Raw genomic sequence first — 25,446 nt, 5'->3', positions numbered from 1 at the left:
TTTACATGTAAATAATTATTTTTTCTATTATTAATGACTCCTTAATTCATATTCTGGAATAATTATCACTATGTATTCATTACAAGCATAATTATAAATATAATTTGATTCAAAGTTGATGAAAAACATATTCCCTGAGATACATTATCACAGAATAAGTCTAATTTTCAATCTGTTTAAAAATAAAATTTATCCTAAATACGTAATTAAGAAATATTTTTTTGGAAATCTAGTCTACACCATAAAATATTATATTATTAATTATAAAGCTATTGTGGTATTACCGTCATTTTTAATATTAACTAGTTTGACACTTCTAAATTTCTAATATTGGTAGTTATAACTTTTATAATTTAAAATACTCTTATTCTATATAAATTTCTATAGAACTTTATCAATATCAAAGTAACTTCTATACTTAACAATGATAATTTCATAGACTACGTGTATTTTTAAAGCAAACTTTACAATCAGACTTTCAAGTTACTTTAAAATGTTCTCAGACTCATGAGTTTCTCTTAAACTTCTTCAGTCTTGAGATGAGATCAATACTAATAATTAATCTGTCGACAATATCGTAGATCAACAAATTACTAAAATCTGAATATAATATGAATTATAATATTTTTTAAAGCATATACATCTCAACAGTTACCTAAAAAAAGATATATTAAGCAAATTTATCGCATCTTGCCCTTTGAAGCATTGTCAAATTTGAAATAGCATTCTTGAAATATAAATATAAAACTAGGCTACATCTATCTCTATAATTTCTTCAAATGAATAATTAAAACTCTATATATATTGTAATATAATACACATTCGAAATCATTATCGGACAATCAGCTATTATTGTCTATGGTCGTTTTTAGAAACTACCTACTTGGAAATGTTACTTCTTTAGAGAACTTGTGATCTGAATCATATTGAATCCAATATGTTTGTACTCAAAAACTAATATAAAATCAACTATATATAAATCACATATATCCAATGTGTTTGTACTCAAAAACTTATATAAAATAACCTATAAAGATTTAAAACCTAAAAAACAAATACACAGATATTTACATATACATAATCAGAATAAGACAATAAATTGTCTATCGTCGTTGTGACTTTTCTAAAATATTAGCGAGTTGAATAAAATTAAAGACAAACTTCGTTGTTAGTATATAAAAAGTAAAAGTATACAAGACTCTGGACTAGACATTAGAAATTCAATAACTATTTACGTATCAACTCATCAGAGCAAGACAATCCATTGTCTATTGTCATTGAAGAATTTGCTAACTTGGTGACTTCTTAGTGTGTTGAACCATTGATGATATTACATCTAGCACCTTGATCCAGTGGTTACTCCATCTAGTATGCCCCATTTTTCACTTCGTTGATGAGCTGTTCGACTTCGCTGTCTAATGTTCTTCTCTTCGCTTTTACAACCTTGTTGTTGGTCGACTTTTCAGCCTTCAATTTTGCAGCTTTTTCCTCAGATTTCTTCATCTGATCGTTTTCCTTAAAATATAAATAACATCATTAGCAATTTGATCAATTTAGACAATTTGAATGAAATCAAACTCTAAGAGACTTGTGGTAGAAAGACTGGACATTTATAGAAAGATACCCTAATATAATGCTTCAAAAGAATAATCTATTCACAATACATCTTGAAATAGGATTCCGAATCAATTTGATTGGCAAAGCTTCAAACACAATTCATAATAATTTATGATAGAACTATAAAGAGTTATATGGAATTACCTAAATCTAATGAAAAAGAACTATAAGAATTATTATTATTAAACGGAAATCAAAACTAAATGCTGTAAGTCAATTTAATTTTGCTGTAAAGCATTTAACTTGGATTTTCGTTTGATAATACTCATTAACTCATATGAATTTGAATAAATGCATTATCTCAGTGAGTTCCATCTGTAAACTATAAGAAACTGATGACTAATGATTAATAGCTGAAACGACAATACATTATCTATTCTGGTTTTGCTATAAGAAGCAGAGTATGAATCAAAAGGATCTGAATTTGTTGAATAAAATCATCTATCATTCTTTGGAATATTTACAATGGACAACAATCATTATTATTGTATGTACTCACTTGAAAAGCTTTGTTGACTTTGGTGAAGAAGTCAGCAAATAGCTGATAGCAGTCATTCAGCTGGAAAGCAGCAGGCTCCTCACACAAGTGAACTGCCAGTTGAGATTTCACCTCTCGAATTTTCTTCAATTTCTTGACAAGACAATCCACCTGTTGTTTCGCATTGTGGAAGAAATCTGGAAAAGTAAACAATAAAATAAGGTACATGTTTGATAGGCTCTTCAAGTATTATTCTAAAATTTCGAAGTTTAGGCTTAGGATATGAAATATTTTTCAGACTCATTCCCACTGTTTGTACACCAAAGGTTATCACTGTTAATATTGTTGAATAACAGGTAGAATACAAATAATTTAATCGGTTTGTAATTTTATTATCTCTCATTTATCATATAGCATACCAGTCTTGATATTTGACAATGCTAGCTAGCTATTTTTACTTTTCAATTGGGTTAATGTTATTATAAACACAAACACAGTATAGGCTTCTCATACCATAAATTGAAAATTGTCTCGACTTCTCCTACAGTCGATTTGAAATTGTATGTTCATATTGTGTGTCCAAAAATTTCAATACAATCAATGGATGGTTGGTATATTTGTAGGGTGTGAAACTTACCACCGAATTGAGAAGACACTTGGCTCGATTCGATTCTCTTGCTGATGTCTTTTACTCCCTCCACCAATGAATTCACCTCCTCTTCGAGGGCTGCAAACGGTGTCCTGAAAATGAAATAATATTATGATTAGTATTGCTTTGAGCTCTATTATATTACTTTCTAAAACTTTTATAACACATACCAAAAATACAAATATTCAAATTGCCATCAGTCATCTTTAACAAGATATCACTTATAATTTTCCAATCATCACATTCATCATATTAACTTATGATTTTCTTTGGACTCAAAGGACAGAAAATCATTCAGAGATTTGACGAATACTTGAAAAAAACCTAGGTTTGGAAAATAATAGATATTACAATACAAACACCTTAACTGTCACTCAAGTCCCCATCTACTCACATCATATTGGTAACATTATATTGGATTTGAAAAAAAATACTTCCGAAAATAACATTAAAAAGAGAATAGGCTTTTAAAACGAAACTCACTTTGACATTCTCTGGAAATCGGCAACCTTGCTTCTGAATGCTAGCATACTGGCATCATTGGATGCAGCCACATCAACCACATAGTGCAGAAATGTGATCTTTGGCTTATTGGCTCTTGTGTCAGCCAGCATTGCCAGAGAGCTGATCTTGATCGCATCTGCGTTACCAGCATAAGTTCCCTGAAGAAAAAAGTACAATAAATTATTATAATGCACTGTATTATTATTGGATACATGTTCCAAGTTGATAAATGAAATAAACATCTGTGATCGCTTTTATTTCATCTTATTGCAATACCATCTCAAAACTGTTCCAAGATATTGTTATTATTATGTGAATAATCTAAAATAAAATGGACAGTTAATATTCATCTTGAATTTTAATACATTTATAATAAGTATTATCATAGCCACCTCTAATACAAGGCCCTGGCATACGATATTGCAACGTGTAGGCCTAGAATCTAATACATGATAGGTGAAAAAGATCAGCTGTTATTTTTAAAAATCGTTTTCGTCAATCATGTATAAAGGTGCGTACAGATATATGCGTCGCGAACATGAGCAATTCACTTTCAGCTAATCAGCTGACTATATCTGTATTTTTACAGAAACGGTAAGATACAAATATAAAAAGCTTGGCATCAGCTGATTAAAAGTGAATTGCTCATGTTCGCGGCACGTATATCTGTACGCACCTTTAGATTCTAGGCCTACATTGCGACGTTGCAATATCGTAGGACAGGGCCTTGTATTAGAGGTGGCTAAGATATTATACATACCAAAGTACAAATAAGAATTTCCTCTAAGGTTATCTTCTCTACTTGAAGTAATACACTGTTGTAGAGTGAAACAGTGAGAATCATCCCCCTGGATTATTGAGAAATAAAATCTACTCACAGCATTCAGTTTATTTCCAAGTTGCAGGATGAGCTTGAAGAACTGCTTGAGACTGCAATCATTTATGAGGAACTCGCAGGTTTCAATCACTTTCTCCAAATGCCCAGATGCGTCAGTGTATCGGTCATGGAATTCTGCTTTGTAGAGCATTGCCTGCACCCTCAGCTCGTAGTCAGCGATGTCAGACAGATGCAGGTAGAAGCTCTCAGCTTCCCCAAGGTTTTTGCTGCTGGCATAACCGCGTATTTCAGCAATCTGGAAGAATGAGAATCGCATTTGAAATTTGAGAACAGAGTTGACTGAATCACCAATTTTGACAAAATTAATTATTCATTATTCTAAAATTCGACATCTGTAGACTATCATCCATCAATAGAATTGTTTCATTTGTAATGCTGTTATTGGATTAAAAAATGTTTTTCTATTTAGAACTCGTGGCTGGAGCTCAAGGCTTCTTTTTCTAGTCACGTCAAAAATTATTGTATTTTGAATTATTATTTCTATTTGTAAAAATATTTTTTGTATTTTATTGTATCAATAAATTCATTTTTCATTATTAATCAATTTTTAATGATAGAAATTTGGAAAAAGAATTATCCCTGATACTAGAAGTGTCTTAATAATAGGGTACAGTATCTACTGCATAAAATGAATAACTACACATTCTAAACTTTTGAAGAAATCAACACAGTTTTGAAATGAATTTTCAATAGAATCCTCACCTCTTTCTTTTCGGGCATGAGTTTCATCAACGATTTCAAGTTCTCGACGGGTAGACCGGCGCCATTTTTAATCGATTCCAGGACAAACGCAACATCTTCCTTAAATTGCTTGAGAAATATGTTAACCAGGAAACTGCGCTGGCTGTCCAACAGGTTCACTTTCTGCACCTTCTTCTCTGTCAGCTGATTCTTGGAGGCATCAGCTGATTTTGTTGGCTGTTTCTGGCAGAACAGCTCCTCCATCTTAATAAAGTCCACTTTTAGAATTGGCAGTTGTACTTCCATGTCTGACCACAAGGATTTTGCTGTGATAGAGAACAACATTATTATTATGAATGGAAATCATATAAAAGGTTGCAAAAAATTAATTACTTAGTTTGATCACTATCAATCGGGAGACAATATATTATTGGTACTAAAGTTATCAAACTGTACTCAAATATAATTATATTGTAATTTTATCAATGAATCCACAAACCTGAACTTTCCCAATATCTACTGTTTGAATGAATCAAAAAAGTAGAAAATGATTTCTACATTGCAGACTAATATTATTATTCCCCATGAATAGTTCGATCAATTTTTATAAATCAATAGAACTTGTAAGCCTATACTTGTTTATTTATTTAGAAATCTATTGATCAGCCCCTTGGCATTAAATGAATTAACTTGTTAGTATTCATTGGAAGAAATGGCTACCTAATAAATTCTTCTATCTGTACTAATAGTCCAGAAATAGGTTTTTCAATATGAAATTATATTTCAATGAACTTGCATTGATTTTTTAGAACAATGCAGCATCGAATGAAAGACAGGAAAATCAAATCAAATACAATGAACCAGCTGAAGAAATGAAGGAGAATGAGAAAATGAATTAAAACTCACCAATCCTCTGCTTGGGAACCTTGGTCCAGTTGAGGGTCTTCATCTTGATGGTGCTCTGTTGCGGCAATGTCTTGCTTTTCCTCAACACTGCATTTCCAACGCCTGGCTTCATGCTGGGGAAAGTAGAGGCGCCCATCATTGGAGGCGGCGGTGGCGGAGGAATAGCTCCCATTGGCAGAGGGGGCGGCGGGGGAATAGCTCCCATTGTCAGAGGGGGAGGTGCGGGAATAGCTCCCATTGGCAGAGGGGGCGGCGGGGGAATAGCTCCCATTGGCAGAGGGGGTGGCGGGGGAATTGCTCCAATTGGCAGAGGGGGCGGCGGTGGAATAGCTGTGACCTTGACTTCAGCTGCTGGCTTGGCTTCAGCGTCCTTGAGAACAAAATTTGGTAGCAAAGATTTCTCCACCAGTGCTGGCATGGCGGGGAGTGGAGGTGGGGGTGGTATTACTAGAGACATCTTTGCAGGTTTTTTCCCATCGCCAACAACATCCACCTTCTTGAAGGCTTCCTTAGTATCAACCTCAACATCATTCAACTCTAAGGCCGACTTGAGGTCAACTCGTATCTTTGAGAACATCTCCTTCAAACTACTGCTAGATTCGCTCTTCTTCAAGCTTGAACCAGCTTTTTTCAAGTTCGATTCACTTCTCTTGTAGCTCGCACAACCAAGAGTCTGAGTCGCGGCACCAACAGTTTGTATGACATTTGCACAGTTGCACTTGCAACATCCAATGGTTTGAGTCTCGGCATCAACTCCTCTCGAAATAGTTTGTATGCCAGTTGTTGCAGTTTCTACTGCTTCGGTTTGAGTAGAGTTGTCGGTGAAACCTGTAGTGACTTGTAGGCCAGTGACACTCTCGTCAACTTGTAATCCCTGAGGTCTAGGAGCCATCTTCACGTTCGATGTAATAGCAGCTGGTTATCTGAAAATAAAAATACCTTGTCATATCACACAATCAAAATAAACAATAATGCAAGTATTATGATGAACTTTCATCAATACCTGAATGAGACAACTTTAATTTAAACCTGAAAAAATTGTCACAGTTTATTTATTCTGAAATTGATGAACTACTTCCGCTTGCTGCACCATCATCAATCCATTGAAAACGACTTATTTATTAAGCCTAGTAAACATTATGAACTATAACTTGTAACTAAATAAATTTATGAACTATATTATTCATAAAGATAAACTCATCAAGCTTGTTTAGTAAAGTTTATTTTTAACAAATCGATAAGCACTAAATAGATAATATCACAGCAATCATTTCAGATATACGATCATGGTCTAGTCAACGCTAGACTAGACTTTGATACTCATCGTGAACTGAACGGTTACTGAAACAGTGCTCGGCTATTCACATTTGTATTCCTTTACCAACATTGAGTACAAGTTTCCGTTCCGTTTCATTTTACGTCTTCTATACTCAAAATAACGCTAGCCTACTATACTACGTAAACTCTTTGAAAACTGGAACTAGCTAATAGAGGCTGATAAAGACCAAATCTCCTGAATGCTTGGTTGAAACCAAACTATGTAAAACAACATTTGGCTGAATTGATAATTAAAAACGACAATAACGCTTATAAAAATCGATTTAAATAATCTTCAAGTTTTTGTAAAAACTAATATTAAAACTCTTTCAAACTGATAATAAAATAATTATACGACTACAGACATTATGCTATATTTTAGCGTAAATAATTCAAATGCAAGAATAACAATCAAAACTATCAAGCAACAGAGTTGAATACTGAAATTAACTAATCAAATAACCAATAAATTTAATTATTAAATAAATCATTAACTCTAATTCTGAACAACATCAAACATTTCTTGAACAGGTTATCGAATCTACGCCTTCATGTTCCGTGACCTTCGATAAGGTCATAAGAATACTAATCAATACAAAAAATGTAATGAAATACTGTACATAATGAATCTACACACTAATATAAGCTGTTTGGTATTTAGAAGAATTTAACAAACATAGAATTAAGCTACTTCAATATAATCAAACTGTAACTTCAAATTCAAATGTCAAACGTCAAAAATCATTAACCGTTAGCCGGCACCGTTACCGCTTACTTCACTTTTAAATAGAAAAAAAATTTAATCAATAATTGAACTATCAAATAAACTACATTTCAAATCAAACTGTATGAATTATCAGAATCCCAACTAAACTTTCAGTTATTAAAAATCAGAACTAAAAAGATTCAGTTTATCAAAATCCTAATCCAAATAATCCAAATCAAAATCCTAACCAAAACTAAACGGGCTTATCAGAATCCTAACCATATCGATTGAAAGAAAGTTGAATGAAACAAAAACAAATTTGGAATTCAAATTGGAATTATTTACTCACCACACAGACAATATACGACTACAGACATTATGCTATACTTTAGCGTAAATAATTCAAATGCAAGAATAACTAATCAAAACTATTAAGCAACAGAGTTGAATACTGAAATTAACTAATCAAATGACTTATAAATTCAATTGTGAAATACATTATTAACTCTTATTCTGGACAACATCAAACATTTCATGAACAGGTCATCGAATCTACGCCTTCATGTTCCGTGACCTTCAATAAGGTCATAAGAAAACTTAATATTAAAACAAGACTTAAAATACAAAACATGTTATAAAATTACGTGTGCTGAAATAGCATCTAGAAGAACTAAACGAACATAGAATACTTCAATATAAATAAGAATACAATACTTTAACATACTTCAATATAATCAAACTAGAGCTTCAAATTTAAATTAGAAACGTCAAAAATGATTAACCTTAGCCGGTACCGTTACCGCTTACTTTACTTTTAAATAGAAAAACTTTTCAATCGATAATTGAACTATCAAATGAACTATAATTTCAAATCAAACTGTATGAATTTATCAAAATCCCAACTAAATTTCCAGTTATTAAAAATCAAAACTAAAAAGATTAAGTTTATCAAAATCCTAATCCAAATAACTCAATCAAGATACTAAACAAAACAAAACGGGTTTATAAGAATCCTAACCATATCGATTAAAAGAAAGTTAAATTAAACAAAAACAAATTTTGATATAAAATTGAAATTATCTACTCACCAAACAGTAGGCTTAGCTATCCGTTTATCCAGAAATGCACCAGAAACAACCCAGTTTCTATAAACTGAACAATTCACAGCACCGATATTCACCAAATTAAAATGTAATATATAGGCCTATCAATTGAAATAGATTCCAATGTATCAAACAATTCACTAAATAATATTACTATTCAATCTTTATAATACACAAGCAAATTCAATTTAAAGCTTTAAAAGAATTTATAAATTTGATAACCGTTTTGAGGAGCAAGAACACTTGTTCAGTCTTGGAGAGTCAGGAATCAACTGCGCTCCGCTCGGAAATAACCACCGGTATTTATAGGCTCTACGGAAAATGTCCAAACAAAATGGCAGACAATACAAGAAATAAAGCAAAAATTCCTATGTTTTCAGGTAAATTCAATATTTTTTTCTGATATTTACTGAAATTCCAGTTAAAGAAAGGAATGTCAAGTCTTTTTAAATAAAAAATGGAGATATTCAATAAAATTGCAATTTAGAAAACTTTAAATTGGGATAGAAAGCAATTTGGAGTCATAACTGCCCGTAATGAGATCATTAGAATCTTGTCATTTTCATGGTACTTTACTCTAAAGATATACTTTTTATATTAGATGAATTGATAATAATTGATTCCTTCTTACTAATTCTCTATCATTTTTAAGTTTGATTAGCATTGAAAAATTAAGAGAACCCTTAGGCTGAATTATACCACGTATAACATAGTAGGCCTAACGGAATTCACGAATTGAAAAAAAAGTATTTTCCTACTTAATAAATTCAATCAATGAGTTTTAAAATTATATTAGTTCAAATCTATGAATCTGTAGGTTGGAAGCTTGCAACAGTTTAGAAGTTGAAAAACAATGTTTTATAAAATCTTGAATCTTCATTTTATAAGAAAGTCATGCATGGGCTGAGGTAGGTCAATCCTATTATTACAGAACACTTGCGTTCATCGGTGGAATACAAAATTAATTTGAACTAACGTAAATGAATTTACAGTATTCCATATAAATCTGAATTTGTTAGAAACATTCAATTTTGTTAATAGAAATAAGAATTCGTACTGCTTGTTTATTCTTTAGATGCCTACAATATTGTCTCATGGGTCTGTAGGACTACGTATTTAAAGTTTACTATAAACCGTAGTGCGGTAGCGGTAGTATTTTTTAAGCTTAATGTTTTCAAAATTATAAGATATCCATATACCTACAAATATTTTGTTAACCATATGTTTCATCATATCGAATTTAAACTTCAAAATAGTGAAGAAAACGTTTGGCTGCATTAGCTTCGAATCTCACATTAGCCTTAGTTCTATATGCCGATTAGGCTGAACCTACAAGGCGTACATTCAAGTCTCGTGATAAATAAATATAGTTCACAAAATAATTTAAGAAATATATTTCAATTTGTGTTAAAAATGCTACTTTCATTGATCTATTTGTAAAACTCAGTATTAATTTGAACTAAGGTAAATGGATTTACAGTATTCCATATAAATCTGAATTTGTTAGAAACATTCAATTTTGTAAATAGAAATAAGAATTGGTACTACTTATTTATTCTTTAGATGCCTGCAATATTGTCTCATGGGTCTGTATGGGACTACTCTTATTTAAAGTTTACAATAAACCATAGTGCGGTAATAGGCTTATGCTTTTAAGCTAAATGTTTTCAAAATTATAAGAAATCCTGCAATATTAGATACCTACAAATTTTTTGTTGACTATAAGTTTTATGATATCGACCTTCAACTACAAAATAGTAAAGAAAACTTGTGGCTGCATTAGCTGCGAATCTCAAATTAGCGTTAGTTCTATAGGCCGATTAGGCTGAACCTATTAGGTGCACATTCAAGTCTCGTTACAGATAAATTTAAATCACAATATAATCAATGAAACGTATTCCAATTTGTCTCAAAAATTGTATTTTCATTTAAAATCTATTTGTAAAATTCAGTATTACGCTAAATGCTTACCAATTTTCAAGTGTAGGCCATGTTTTAATTTACTGATGTTGGAATAATATAGGCCTACGCCTACAAGTATGAAATAATTATTGTTTAAAGTCTATTGAAAAAATGTTTCAAAAAGAGTTTTTTCCCATAAAATACATTTTCTCAATTGTTTCTTTCTCATTTTTGTAACTAGTATTAAAGTCTTGAAATAGTTTGGGAAACTAAACAAACTGGGCTTGCGAAAAAAAATAATGGACTAGGCTGAATGTCAGATTGTGCAATGATAAATTGGCAATCAAGGATTAAACATTTTAATAGGCTGGTAAAAAGCAATCGACAAAAATAATTTGGATTTGAAATAAATCATTAGTTTTAAGTGTATTTAAAACGTTTTGTTGCGTTGGCCTTGGTAACGGTATGATACCGTTATTTCAATGGTCTACTGTTAAGGAAGACCGCATGCTGACCTATGGTTGTTAGTTATTTTCATTTTCCAATCGTATCTCGAGTAAAATTGTATATTACTATGAAATAGAATATATGAGCTCAATGCTCATTTATTTGATCTATTCAAACAACATAATGAGAAAGATAACATACATAGGTAGTTCATATTCATATCTTGTTGATTTCATTTTGATACATTGTCTTAAACAAGGTTAAGACCACAACGTTCCCACACCAACTATTTTCACTTCAAAAACGTAGACTCAAATTGAGATTTTAAACAATTACAGTTTGAAAAATGACTAAAATTGATATAATCATTTTGCATTTGATATGTGTAATGAAAAAGTCGGAATTAACACTGAAACACTTCAACATAATAATTATTATTAATAATATTATCTCAAACTTAAAAAACTTATGTGACTGTTTGTTCCGCAAAATTTTAAGATGTGATACAGCTGGTAAAATAACAGAAACAAAAATTCAATCCACATGATTATTTTGTGTACCTATCACATGACTCAAGTTTTGAGGAAAGTTTGCGAAAAGCATAATTATGTTTAGGCTACTACAGCAGTATTTCTAAAACACTGTTGAACGTTTACGAACGTTGAAGAGTATAGTAACACACTTTGAAACGCGTATTAAACTGCGTTTACACCAAAGTTATTAATAAAATGTTAATAACTTAATCCTTATAGATTCTATTAGATTGATCATAACTTATCATACACATGATGAGCATATAATCCAATAGAATATAATAGGGATTAAGTTATAAACATTTTGTTAATAACTTTGGTGTAAACCCAGCTTCATAATATTTTTTCTTAATGGAAAAAGTTATATTATGCTTAGTGAGATTTTGCATCCAATAAATATTATTGAATAAAATCAATTCTATAGGCTTATTTTTGTCCTAAAATATACTACCCAAAACGCAAATTTGATTGAAATACCAATATTCGACATTGATCATTACTTATTCAAAAAAATTGAAATGCATTAAACATGCTTTGAGAATTTAATGTTTCATTAGACAGATTAATTTCATGGTCAGCATTACTTCCTATAATAGCTCTAGCATACTAATAGCTTCAACGCTTCCCATGCTGACAATTTCAACTGAATCTTACAAGCTAGAAATGGCATGTGTACCTTGCCCTCACTACAAATTGCAAAGAGTGTAGTAGATTTGAGAAGTAGCCAGTTCTGCTTATCTAAGATTGTCTTGTACTTAGCTAGCTAATTGAATGAATGAGTAAAATTTCTTCGGTATCATTCATAATGTCATTTCATAAATCAATTTTTTCTGTTGAAAAGAATACTATGTAATTTCATAATTCATGTGCCATCAAATTAATATTTTATTCCATTATAAGAGAATTATGGTTTCGTTCCGCAAAACTGAGTCTGTACAAGAATTCACCATCAGCAATAATTAGTTTCTCATTGGTCAGTCAAATAGAAAGGAGTGAGATGACGCAGAGTCGTCAGCCAATGAGAATGCGTTGTGGGCGTGAACTGATTGTAGCTGAAATGAGCAAATTGACGTAAATTCATTGGCCAATGAGAAGACGTTGAAGGCGTGTCACCTTCAAGTGTACTCGCACGTGATTGGTCGACTTTGTAGTAGTAGATACCTCGACTAACATTGAATTTGGTGTTTTGTCAGGGGTACGCGCCACCTTAGTCCTCCGACACACCCAGAACCTGACAGGAGTGGACAGCGACTATCTCATCCATCGACACCGTACGCCAGCGACAGGGAAAGACTGTTTTGAAAGAGTCTCGAATTGGCGTGTGCGTTAGGCGCCAAAACCGGACACTTTTACATCCGTACAGAAACGACAAAGTCAGACACATCAAATCTCTGACACTTCAAAAACAAGACAGTCAGGTTATACTTCTTGGACGGACTGTACTACGCAGAGCTGACTGGTTTTCAAACAATGGTATTGTTCTGATGAATCCCCACATGTAGGCTATTCTTAACAAGACCATTGACAATTTATTTCTGAAACCTATCACTCTTTTCTATCCCTCTTCGTAGTAATATCAGTCGATGACTTATCTTGTAACTGTATAATTCCTATTTATCAGTCCTATATATTTTATAAGTCCTATATATCATTCCTATTTTGTGCAGTTGTCTCTCTTTTCTGCAGTTATTTGGAGCTTAAATAATAGAACTATTAGTAAATTTCTTGACACAAAACAAAAATAACTTCACTTAATAGGTCAATTGTCAAGATTAGTGAGTACACTGAAACTTCTCTATAATTCGTAGTTTTGTCATCAAAAACACTGTAATTAGTATTCCCATAAAGATAAATACACTAATATGCCATAGTAACTGATAACTCCAGTAATGAGTTCATCGAAAATTATGCTACAGTAACTAATAACTCCAGTGATGAGGAGACCGAAAATCACATCAACTGATGAAGTGAATTGGAAAAAAGGGTGTTGTGATTTATCATTAGTAAGCTGGAATATTAATTGCATGCAATTACCACAATTTACCCATTTATTCATAACAGCTAATGCTATTTAAGAATAATCACATATACTGTCCTTATGCCCCGAATTCAGCTGATTAATATACAAATTTTACATCAACTCGCTTTCGTTAATGTCTGTCTGCCTGTCTAGGTATGTTTGTTTCCAACATAGCCTATATGTATTAGATAATACAACTTGTGATAGCAATACCTTTAACGTTATAGTAATTGGTATTATTAGTTTAGGGATTTTGAATTCTGATTGTTAATTATTTACCCATACGGAGTGAACTTTAAAGTTCTATGGATTCACATATAATAATATAACTAGAGACACCCTTGGTTGAAGAACTCGCTCTTGAACAGTTGTATTGATCTCTGAAATCTTTTACAAGTATGTCAAATTAATATTTAACAATATTTTCTAATATTCATTCATAGAGGCTATATTATGAATTAATTATGGGCAAAGATGGGATCAGTATCAATGATATAATTTTCTCGTATTTTGTTTTATCAGCCTCGATATTGCAGAGCTTGATATATAATTCGTCACCCTCCAAAATTCGTATTAAATGCTTGGTCCCGTAAGCTACAAATTATATAGGTTCTACTGTGTTGAATGTAGTCTAGGCCTACTGGAGGGTTAATTACTCGAACATTGAGAATTTTGAATATAATAAAATTATTCAGTATTGTTTTTCATTTTGAATGTCATTTTCAATACTGGAAGATATACAGTTATCATTTCCCAAAATAGCGGGAAAATGTTATTTTTTCATGATAATATTTTGATGATTGATTTTTCTACGTTTCAACGACGGGATTTGCTTTTGTCTGTATATGTATGTTGGCATGTTTGTAAATTAGCTTTTGATGATTACAGCTTGGCAATGCTCTCGGTTTTATTTATAACAGGTAATATTGTCATCGTCAATACACGCCAATCAGTCATTGGATGTTTTTCCGATGTCCGAAGGGCTAATTGAAGTGACATATTGACAATGAGATCTGTTTATAAATGCTGTACGAGGTCTACTGTTCACAGAACTACTAGCTACAAGTATTCAACTGCAGAAGTCGGAAATAGACATTTCATTTTACTCATGGAAGACACCCACCCTTATCTATCTACTTCACGTCTATGAAGATAACAATATCAAAGAAACAGAGTTGAAAGTACAAAGACATAGAGATGGAAATTTAGAAGTGAATGAATTGCTATAATTCAATTACTCAGGTATATTAAAACTGACTACTTTAGCATTTACCTGATTAATATTACCGCAATCATTATGTTTTAAATTCAAATTTGCGTTGCGTTGCTGTCACTCGGCTGCTCTCTGCACCATTTTCTCGAATCATGCAATAACTTCAAAAAAATGACGTCAACAAACTTGGTGACTCAACACATCTGTCTCGTTTTCAACTGACAATGGCAAACTCTTTCGATCAGCTGTTTTCAACTGACGATGAAAAACTCTCTTGATCAACTGTTTTCAACTGACGACGGAAAACTCTCTCAGTCAGCTGCTACTCGGTTGATGAATATTATTACCGTACCTAATCATTTTTAAGTTCCCTCAGTGAGTTATCCTAAACATGAGTCCTAATCCAAATGATGATTCTCGTATCACAAACTCTATATTTCAAACTTAATCAAAATCGTTAGAGCCGTTTTCGATTTCCATCAGACATACAAACAAACTAACAAACAGAAATTGAATACGATGATAAATACGTCTATAGTAACATCCATATGGGAACGTCTGTTATAGTAGACTGCACAAAACTAATCCGATGTTAGTTGGAAGAGCTGAGTACCTCCTCACCCCTTACCATAAACTTTGCCAATTCTTCAGGTGTACTGTATTATGAAAATATCAATATTAATTTTTACTTATAATCAGCTGCCTAGGGGGCCTAGGCCCCCCTCAAGGATCAGATAAATAATGAAAATGCGGGTCTATCTACACGAATCCTCAGAGTCTCATAATGATTTAATACTTTTCTTTATCAGCAGTAGTATAATTCCTTCTACAGTATCAACAATGTAGCAAAATTGCCTTGAAAGTATGGGTAGAGAGTAATAAATAATATATTTTTCTCTGTGGTATAATTTGAATACAGAATGGGTACACTTATTGATCAGAGCACAATAAGTGAGTTATTGAATGAATTTCAATGTGAGAATTAACAAGTTGCAAGATGTCACAGTGAAAGCAAAAGAAAGGACACAATCAGACAATCAAAAATGTATGTAAAGGGTTGTTGAGAATTAAGGAAACAGCTTGATGTATCTTTAGCTTTCTAACTGGGAGTTATTTTCCAATTAGAATATGATCCACAATGAAATTGTTGAAATTGTCATTGTAAAAGAAAAATTTATCTTTTTCCATGATTTTTAAGAAATCTGTTTCAGTGTATTCCTACTCTAGGGCCTCTCTGTAGACCCATATTTCTAATAAATATTCCATGATTGAATTCAATAACTAATAATGTATATGTTTGTATTGATACTTCAACCACATTTGTATAAAATTGGAAAAAATGAAGCATATAATAACATCTTCTAATGTAACATTTATGGGGAAAAACCCAGGTCCCTCTATCCTTTGGGGGTATATTCCTCCCGCCCCCAATACCCCTTGGTTTTTACCCCCCCCCCTTTAGCAGTTTGGTGAAATGGCACCACTGAAGTTGAATGAAATCAACTTGGTAATTGTATGGCAAGATTACGATACTTATGAGCTCTACTTAGAAATGGATTGTGAAACAAGATAATTGTACTGGAATGTAATAAACTGTGATATTTTCATGATTATATAAAAGCAATTTAAGCCATTCATTTCAATCATTGAGAGAAAAACCAATAATATGCTCATATTATCTTCTCAAATCTTAATACATTAACAATACACTACCGGTAATTCACGTGTAAATAATACTGATGTGGTCGATTTCAATGAACATTAAATGAAATGTTTGTTTTCTTCTAAATGTCTATACTTGAGCATTCTGTTAATTTCGAACAGAGATCACTTTTACGGAGTTTTCTCAGATGATGCAGCAATCACTGAGGAATATCCAACACATAACTCAATAATCCAGGAGAGAGTCATCTAAAATTAAAACTATTAGTGCAATATTGCTAAATTATTAGTGTTTTTCAATAAATTATTAATCCTATAAATGTCTCTCAATTAATAAATGATAAGTTATGGAGTTCCAAATATTATAATATTTTTCGCATTCCCATTTTTCTTTTTTTTATATTTGAATCGCTTCATTTGGGTCACTCGTTGTTTAGTCGAATATAGTATTTAATAGTATTATTCAGGTATATCTATCACATGCATCTCTCTCAGCAGCTACTATATTATAAACGCTTAAAATAGGTTGCTAGGGAACGATAATGATAAGAATATGTGATGAATAATCTATCCTGTTCTAGGCGAGCAATATTTCTGTATCACAGATATCCAAAAACTTCAACACTAAAATGTGAATATCTTTGAAACGGTTTGATATATTTATGAGCGATTTCCACCATTCATTGTCTCTTGAAATTCTTTATTATTCGAATCTTGTATTAAAACCTTCCCATAGAAAATTTTTGATTCAATGTGGCGGAACGAAGATGGCAGACCAAAATTATTTTGAAGCTACCTATAGAATTTTTTTCAATTTGAATAAAATCCCAGTGGAGCCCACTGTTATATTATCTTTGGAAAAGGAACATTAAGCTGTTTTCCTATTAATATTACGCTGTAGGCCTACGTGAATCCATAGGACTTCATAGGTTTCTCCGTATGGTTAAATGATTCAGAATCAGAATTCAAATTTTGTTAAATCAATAATACCAACGACATAGCAACTGCCATCACAATTTGTATCATTAATATTACGCGTATGCTACTGAAGGATAATAGTCAGGCAGACACACCGGAGCAAGTTATTTTGTCTCATGCAGTACTTTCAATGTTACTTTTATATCCTGAAAAAGGACGAAGAAGTGAGTAAAATATTTTGTTGTTCAACGAACTTGACCTGTAAAAAGGTTCGAAGAGTGCGTGTTCAAAATTTGAAGCTGATCTATCAACTCTTTCTAAAGTTATTGTAGTGCATTCAAACAAACAAGCAAACCCACAGACTGGCAACATCTTTGAACTTGAGTAAAAAGTAAGAACTTGCTAACGCTCGTTCAACAAATATTATTGAGAGAACAACGGGCGGTATTATCAAGTTGGGAGCACATAACTTGAAGGAGTAAAATAATTTCAGTGTAGGGGATTGTGTATTTCACAAGAGAGTGTGGTTCTGAGGGATATAGGCCTATAGTGAGAAAGTGAAGAAGTGAGGATTTAATTGAATTGCAGTTTTAGTTTTTTTTTGCACGGCCGGCCCTCTCTCACATTCAACCATTAACCCTCCAGTACGATGCTACATCAACTATATTATACAATCCTACTCGGTGGAATGGGGGAATACACAATATTACAAGCAAGAGTTGATAGTAATGAATATTATTGACACAAAGAAATTTACAAATCTAGGCATGGGAAAGTCAAATTCAAGATAGGTTGTAGATAATTATGTCTGAAGCATTGTATGAAATAATAACAAAACCCTGAGGGGTTTTGAAGAAAAAAGAGCATTAGCACACAACCGGGTAAGAGAGAGAGTTAGAGAGAGAGAGAGAGAGAGAGAGAGAGAGAGAGAGAGAATGAGAGAGGAAGCAATAGAACTAGATAAGGTTTGATAAGAGACAATGTCACGCACTATTGTCCACACTTCTACAGTCACACTAAGTTCTAAAAAGAATATTTCAAAGAAAGTACAGTCTTCTCCAAAATTGAAACCAGTTCACTTCCAAGCTATTCTGTCAGCTTAACTCACATAAGCGTCAAAAGCTGATAGCGACAACCAGAGACTGTTTTCCAGGTAGAGAAATTAGTCACGGACTCGCCCCGCCAAAACAAGACACTTCTTTTTCAGCACAAGAACGACAAAACTAGCCACCGCCAAAACAAGACTGATTTTTAGTGCTAGGATGGATGTGTCTGACTTTGACGGTGGTGTATCCTGACATCGCCCCTTTGTCAGCATAGTTATACTGTTCATACATAATAAATTTCCTATGCATCTATATCACATTTGGTGATCAATCTAATATTGTCATAATGGGCACAATTGCCAGCTATTACTCTCTGCTATTATATCATCACTCAATCTGTTAGCATTATTCACATCAGCACCATGTGAATATGAAAATTGCTGTGTACTTTTAAAAGATAATCCAAGTACCTTGGCTTCAGCTTCATTCAACGCCATTAGGACCTGACAAGCTTCGCACACCTTTCTGCTCCATTCAACAGTATAGACTATCCAATTCAATAAAAAGGCGATTTTAAATATTTTTTCAATGTACAAAGTAAATGCTGTATAGATTCCAAGACAAAAAATTGAAGATTAATAACACGATACTATCTTTTATCTAAGGTACTAGGCTAATTATAGTCTTCATATTTTTGCTAAATTATTCCAAATAATATCAATATTCAAACCAATGATTGACGATTACAAGAAATCTTTCGCAGATGTGGCAATTACTAGGATTAAATTGAATATTATAAAAATTCCAGGACAAAATAATTATGTTGAAGTTGGCTACAGTCTTCCTTTTTTCGTCTCATTATTCCCAATCAATGAATGATCATTACGAAGAAAGTATGTTGGGAGTTATTACGATCTATCAGTTGATATTTGAGGACGAAATATGAAGGTTAAAGTCTCCCTTATTTCAATCCAATGAATAGGTATTTCGTAGAATCTGAATTTCTATTATGGGTTATCGATTGGACGTCTATGTTAAACCGTCTTTGATTAGTCGGGTAAAATTATACAAAAATTATTTTGAACTGAAGATTTTCTGTGAAGTAGCCTAAACATCTCATCTTGAACTCGTTGAAGAGTTTCAATAAGTATTTCGTCACTGAGAACAATACCGAAACTTCTGTATTCGATTTAATTAAAGAACTGCATTCAGTTAATATAGTCCTATAGTAGAGGAGATCCTAGATCAAAACATTTGTAGATTATACAAATTATTACGATTATCATCTCTAGTTTGTTCTGTGTTCTTGAACATTCAGATTCATATCTCGAGACTAAAAGGAATAAACAATACTGTATTAATTTTCACCAAGAAACATTTCAATTCACTATACGAGTATATACGTATTTTCAGGCACTAATATCTATGAATGCGTTTTTCTTCGATTTGGAATTAGCCTACCTCAACTCATTACTTGAGGATTATTACTTTCGGATACCCAAGTCTTCAGGAGAAAGCTTGGATTTTAAAAAGTTATTATGAGCGTTTCTAATATTGTACCTGAGCAAGTGAACAATCAAGGATTATTCCAGATCTAAATTAATCTTCAGTGGTTGTCGATGGGTACAATAGCCTATAACGAACTTCCGGCGGGCTTTCCGAGGATAATCCAATGCTGAAAAGTTATAACGGTGTTCGGTGGATTACGGAAATACTCGAAAGAATGTGGTGAGATTCACGTTGAACCCTCAACATTCCTTCCAAATAATGTTATTCCAACCAATACTGACAATCTGTGAATCTCACGAAAGAAATTTTTACATCATTTTAATGCAATCTTGATGAAAAACATCTTTGTCTCCAAACAAGAGAATTGGAGATTGACGTTTGAATAGCCGAATAATTTGTGGCTAGTATGCTAATCACTAAAACAACTGTTCTTTCGCAGGTTAAAACCCCTACTGTATTGTTATGTCAACTGTATTTGCAATTCAAGAACTATCCGGATATTGAATTTGCTAGTCAAGAACGATTTTATCCTAGCACGCTCTGATTGCCTTGCAAAAAAACGTAACTAATCAGAACTGGTTACTAGATAATTATTTGTTTTTTTTAGTTCTGTTATCTATTGAAAAAATGTCAGATTAATTTCTGAATATGATAAAAAATTCCATATTATAAAATATTTTCTTCATGGATATGATCTTGAACAATCAGGAAAGAAGGAAGACTACAGCTTTCTGTGACATATTGTATATATTCACTTTCCAAGAACCCTCATTTCCAGCAATCGATTCTATGATATATTTCGTAATAATAATTTATTCCTTTGGATGCTTATGGTATTATATTTTTGTTTTCAGTCTTTTTTACCTTTTTATTGGTGGAAAATTTAACTATTCTGGGAATATTCAGTTTCTACGCCCCATACAAAACAAGATTTTATCACCAACCCCCCTTTTTTTGGGCACCACTGGTTTATAAATTGCTTCCTGGTGGTTCGGGACCACCTAAAGCTGTGAGCTTCCATCATCATCAGTTTTATTAGCCACGCACAAGTCTGGAGCTCATGTGGACATCATCCTCGGAAATAATTATTCCCATTTATCAGGATTCCTACTTTACAAATGTATATGTATACCAAATTGAATTTGACAATGATATTGATTAATTCTATGACTTATCTGGTATAGAAACATCCTACTCTTTAATTAAGGATTATTACCTTTGCATGGGTGCCCAAGCCTTCAGGAGGAAGCTTGCATTTTAGAGTAATTCAAGAAGCCGTTTCTATTATTGTACCTGGGCAAGTAAACAAAGAAGGGTTATTCCAAAACTAAATTAATCTTTAGTGGTTGTCGATGGGTAAACCGAGTTCACGGCGGGCTTTCCCAGAATAATCCAATGTCGAAAAGTTATAACGGTTTTCGGTGGATTACGGAAATACTCAAAAGCCCGTGGTGAAATTCACTTTAGACTCTTGGCATTCCTTTCAAATGATATTGATATTTCCCTTCAACCAATACTGACAGATTGAGAAGAATTTTCACGTAGAAACTTAAAATGATTGGAAACATTTATGTCTCCAAACTAGAAGATCGGAGATTGAAGCGGATTTGTCGCTCACTAAAACAACTACCGTATTCTTCACATGTTTATCCCAAACTGTATTCTTTATCTATCGGCCTTGTTTGCATTTTTGCAATTCTTAAACTGCCTAGGACGCTTTGATTGCCTAGCCACCAAGACTTGGCTTATTGGAACTTGGCTTATTAGGTTGTCAAGCAACCAGCTCTTGTAGTTATGTTATTTATTGAATATAAATGTCAGACTAATTTGATATAATATAATTGTCAGAAAAATGTTATAACTTTTTTATATATATTTTTTACTTTTAGCTCAATTGAACAAAATTGAGTCTATGTGGTACGTAAAGGCAACAGCCAATGAGGAAGCGTTGTGGGCGTGGACTTGTTCTTCACAACTCAAGTGTACTTGCACGTTATTGGTCGACGCTGCTTGAAGTGGTAGATACCTCAGCTGACATTGAAATTGGTTTCTATCACTAGAATTTAAGACGGGTGGTTTATCAGCTAACTTTCCACACCTTAAGACAATATTGTGTTCCAAAATTATCAAACAAGATATTCATACTCTGAAAAAAGCAATCTCTTATTTCTGTCCATCTATATTGTGTTTTACTTCCAAATTAATGGATGTTGGATTTCTAATGAATTATTACGGATTTTTTGATTAAATTCCACGTGAACCAATCAGAGAAGCCTTCTTCCCAGAAAAACCTTTTTTTATGTTTCTCCTGGAATTTAATATCAATTAAAATTTAAGAAGCTTTTGTGTAACCGATCTTTCGGGTCAATTGCACTCAAACCCAATCGAATTAAACCACCCAAGAATTATATTATCGAACTTCGTCAACATAACATAATAAAGATATTGCAAATTTAACCTAATGATTGTAATTTCGCCATGAGATACAAAGTACAATGCGTTACGGGGACACTTTGGTTCGAGGCTGGAATATAGATTCATTTTTTTTCCTGATTTTAATTTTTCTTTGGTAATAATTCTTGAAATATTATGGTTGTTCAGCGCCTTGAAATCGTCTCAGTTTGAAAATGCCGCCTTTTATCTCCTGCATTGGCATATCCACCATGTTTATATCGTCTTTGGTCACAATCATAACATATTCACTTTTGTCCATCTATCGATTTTTATCGATAGATCCATTAATCGCTCTTCTCTCTTTCTCATGCTATTCTCGCTCTTCCATCCTCTTCATGTGTTCGTTTTCCTGCAGGAAAATGAAATATGATCAAGAAATTTTATTGAATTTCATTCATCTACTGAATTCACCTATTGTATTATATAAACAAAATTTGAACTCATTATAGAGTAACCATTAATCAAGGTTGATTTTTGGAAGTAGAAATGTAGATTTGAGGTAGAAAATGCAGCAGACGACCTCTTTTACTCGTGATGATGTAAAAGATATAGCTATATGGACGTTTCAAGGGACCGCAGAAAAAATGTACTTTAACGGGGTGAACACTGTATTGAGACTCCACTGTAATCTCTTCTATATAACATTCTATATCTATACTCTCTGGTAGTGACACGAAGCAGTACAACGAAGGTACCGTTTATTATACAATATTGAAGGTATTATTTGTTGTAAAGTTGTCTCCGTTAACACAGAGAGCAGAATAAAAGTTTCGTGAAGTTTCTCTGCTTGTTAAGGTATAAGGATACGAGATACCATATCGCTATAAAATCGGGACTCACAAACTCTATATATAGTAGCAATCCAAGTGCCCAGTCACACAGAAAGCGATTAGCTATATTATCGGTTTCTATATCTATATCTTTGAGAGCTATCTTAGATACAGATATAGAAACCTATGAACGCAGTTCGCAGATCGAACTCTGTGTGGCCGGGCTCTAAATGTAAACCTACTCAGCATGAAAACAGTGTTGACTTTTTCGAAAAATCGTCAAACAGGATAAAACACCATGCAGCTGGAAGGTAGTGGAGTCCTCGCAGTAATGGTCAGCCAGCCTCACTGTGATGTCCTACATCAATTCCACTTTCTTCACCAGTTCATCGATTTGGTTCTTGGCATTTTGAAAGAATTCTATAACTTAATTTATATTTGAGACTTCAATATTTTCATTCTTCATTCATATGATACTGGATAAGAATTAAAATCGGTCGTATCGCTTTTAATAAACGTTACGGTAAGTTTGGCAATAGTTCCAAAAACATTAAACTGCATGATTTATTCAAAGAGAACCAAATAACGAACCTGACGTAATTTTACGGTTGGTGAATTGAATTTGATTTTCGTCAAATTGAGCAACCAGATTTGATGAAGTACCGGAATTATTATTATCTTTTCAAAGGTTGGAAGAATCTCGTAAAATTTTAATAGCCAACAGAAATTCCGTTCTGTTTCAATCTATTCTTTTCTCCGCAAGTTTATTCATATAGGAAGGATAAAATGCGTTCTAATGTTATAATATATTTAAGTAAAATTCCTAGAACGAATAAATTAGTGACGTGTGTGTATTTATGATACTATCATGCTAAATTTGAGTGGAATCTTGTTGTATGGTACTAACAGCAAGGTAACAATACGAGTTACAGTTTTATCTATTCTAGGAAACTAATGTATTGTAGCTATTCATTGCTTCCATTCATTCATTTTCACGCTCGAACTACCGCTAATGCTCAAAAAATACCCTCATCAAGCTTCCATTCAACCAATATTTTGACAGTTTGAATTGTGTGACTTGTCCCACTCATTCAACACAGGACTAATTAGGTGCATGAAATACATAAATAACTCAATTGAAACTAGTCAATGCTTGTCAAAATACAAGGAGATAAGTGATCATTAAGAACTATATTGGATAGTCCTTCCTTTGTAGATTACTATCAACCATCTCGTTAACTATTATACTCAATCCATACTCATATTCTCAATCTACTTCTCATAACATACCGTGAACCTTTTCATATATATGCTTTCAAGTGATAATACTCTATAGATGCTTGATTGATTTGTTATTAAACATTCGGAAGATAGATTTTGGATTGTTTATTTTATTATTCAGACTAGCTTTATCTGAAATTCAATAGTTCAGTCTTATTTAGATATCATGATTCAAGATTCAAATATTTTTTTTGTGAAAACTCCATGGTATCTATCACTCATATAGATTAAGGAGGAACACGTGCCTGATATTCCCATTGCATGGCTGATCATTTGACCAACCGACTACACTAGATTAATATAGAATTTTGAAATTGTTAGTATTTGTTCACAACCCACCACAAGTTGTCTTCCGACCGATTTACAAGCCTAACAGCTTATGTGTATAGCCCTACAGCCAGAGAAAACGTCTATAGATTGCAGAGAAAACGCTACAGATTGTTTTATATTCCGCGCTACAGCTTACAGGCTCGGTGAACTAAAAAAAAACGTCAAGTAGATGAATTTTTCACGGTTTCAAGTAGCCTACCTCAATTAAAAATAACAACGGTCAAGTGACGTCATCTAACGGAATCGATTGCACAAGAAACAATGAACGACAGTCGATCACGTGAGCGTGGTTGAATCTAATGGACATAAGTGCACCCGACCCTATCGGGATATTATCCCAACTTTTAATTATCATCCACATCCTTTAAGGTATAAGCACAAAAAAGGAAACACGAACTCAAATTAAACTTATGGTTCTTTACTTTGTGGTATAAGCTACAAACAGAATGCACAAATTACTAGTGAAAATGCCAATATTACAAGTGGATGAATGATAGATTTG

General features: G+C 32.8%; 1 protein-coding gene across 1 annotated transcript; it reads right to left on the bottom strand.

The window, feature by feature from the left end:
* Window positions 1-1,124: 1,124 nt before the first annotated feature.
* LOC120355644 (inverted formin-2-like) lies at window positions 1,125-6,625 on the bottom strand. The gene is made up of 7 exons (XM_039444253.1): window positions 5,734-6,625; window positions 4,849-5,153; window positions 4,127-4,381; window positions 3,228-3,406; window positions 2,733-2,836; window positions 2,117-2,292; window positions 1,125-1,515 (listed from the first exon to the last, which is right to left on the bottom strand). The coding sequence occupies exons 1-7, from the start codon at window positions 6,623-6,625 to the stop codon at window positions 1,366-1,368; spliced, it is 2,061 nt and encodes a 686-aa protein (XP_039300187.1). The 3' UTR covers window positions 1,125-1,365.
* Between the last annotated feature and the right edge of the window lie 18,821 nt (window positions 6,626-25,446).

Source organism: Nilaparvata lugens, unplaced genomic scaffold, assembly GCF_014356525.2.
Source record: "Nilaparvata lugens isolate BPH unplaced genomic scaffold, ASM1435652v1 scaffold3849, whole genome shotgun sequence".
Classification (NCBI taxonomy): Eukaryota; Metazoa; Arthropoda; class Insecta; order Hemiptera; family Delphacidae; genus Nilaparvata; species Nilaparvata lugens.
This window is presented reverse-complemented; position numbering and strand designations above follow the sequence as displayed.

What these genes read in the sequence shown, in the direction of transcription:
- LOC120355644 (XM_039444253.1), bottom strand. Translation starts at nt 6,625, where the DNA reads ATGGCTCCTAGACCTCAGGGATTACAAGTTGACGAGAGTGTCACTGGC. An exon ending in GGTTCCCAAGCAGAGGATTG is followed by an intron (nt 5,154 to 5,733) that starts GTGAGTTTTAAT and finishes TCTCTATCACAG; the next exon opens with CAAAATCCTTGTGGTCAGAC. An exon ending in GATTTCCAGAGAATGTCAAA is followed by an intron (nt 2,837 to 3,227) that starts GTGAGTTTCGTT and finishes TTTCATTTTCAG; the next exon opens with GACACCGTTTGCAGCCCTCG.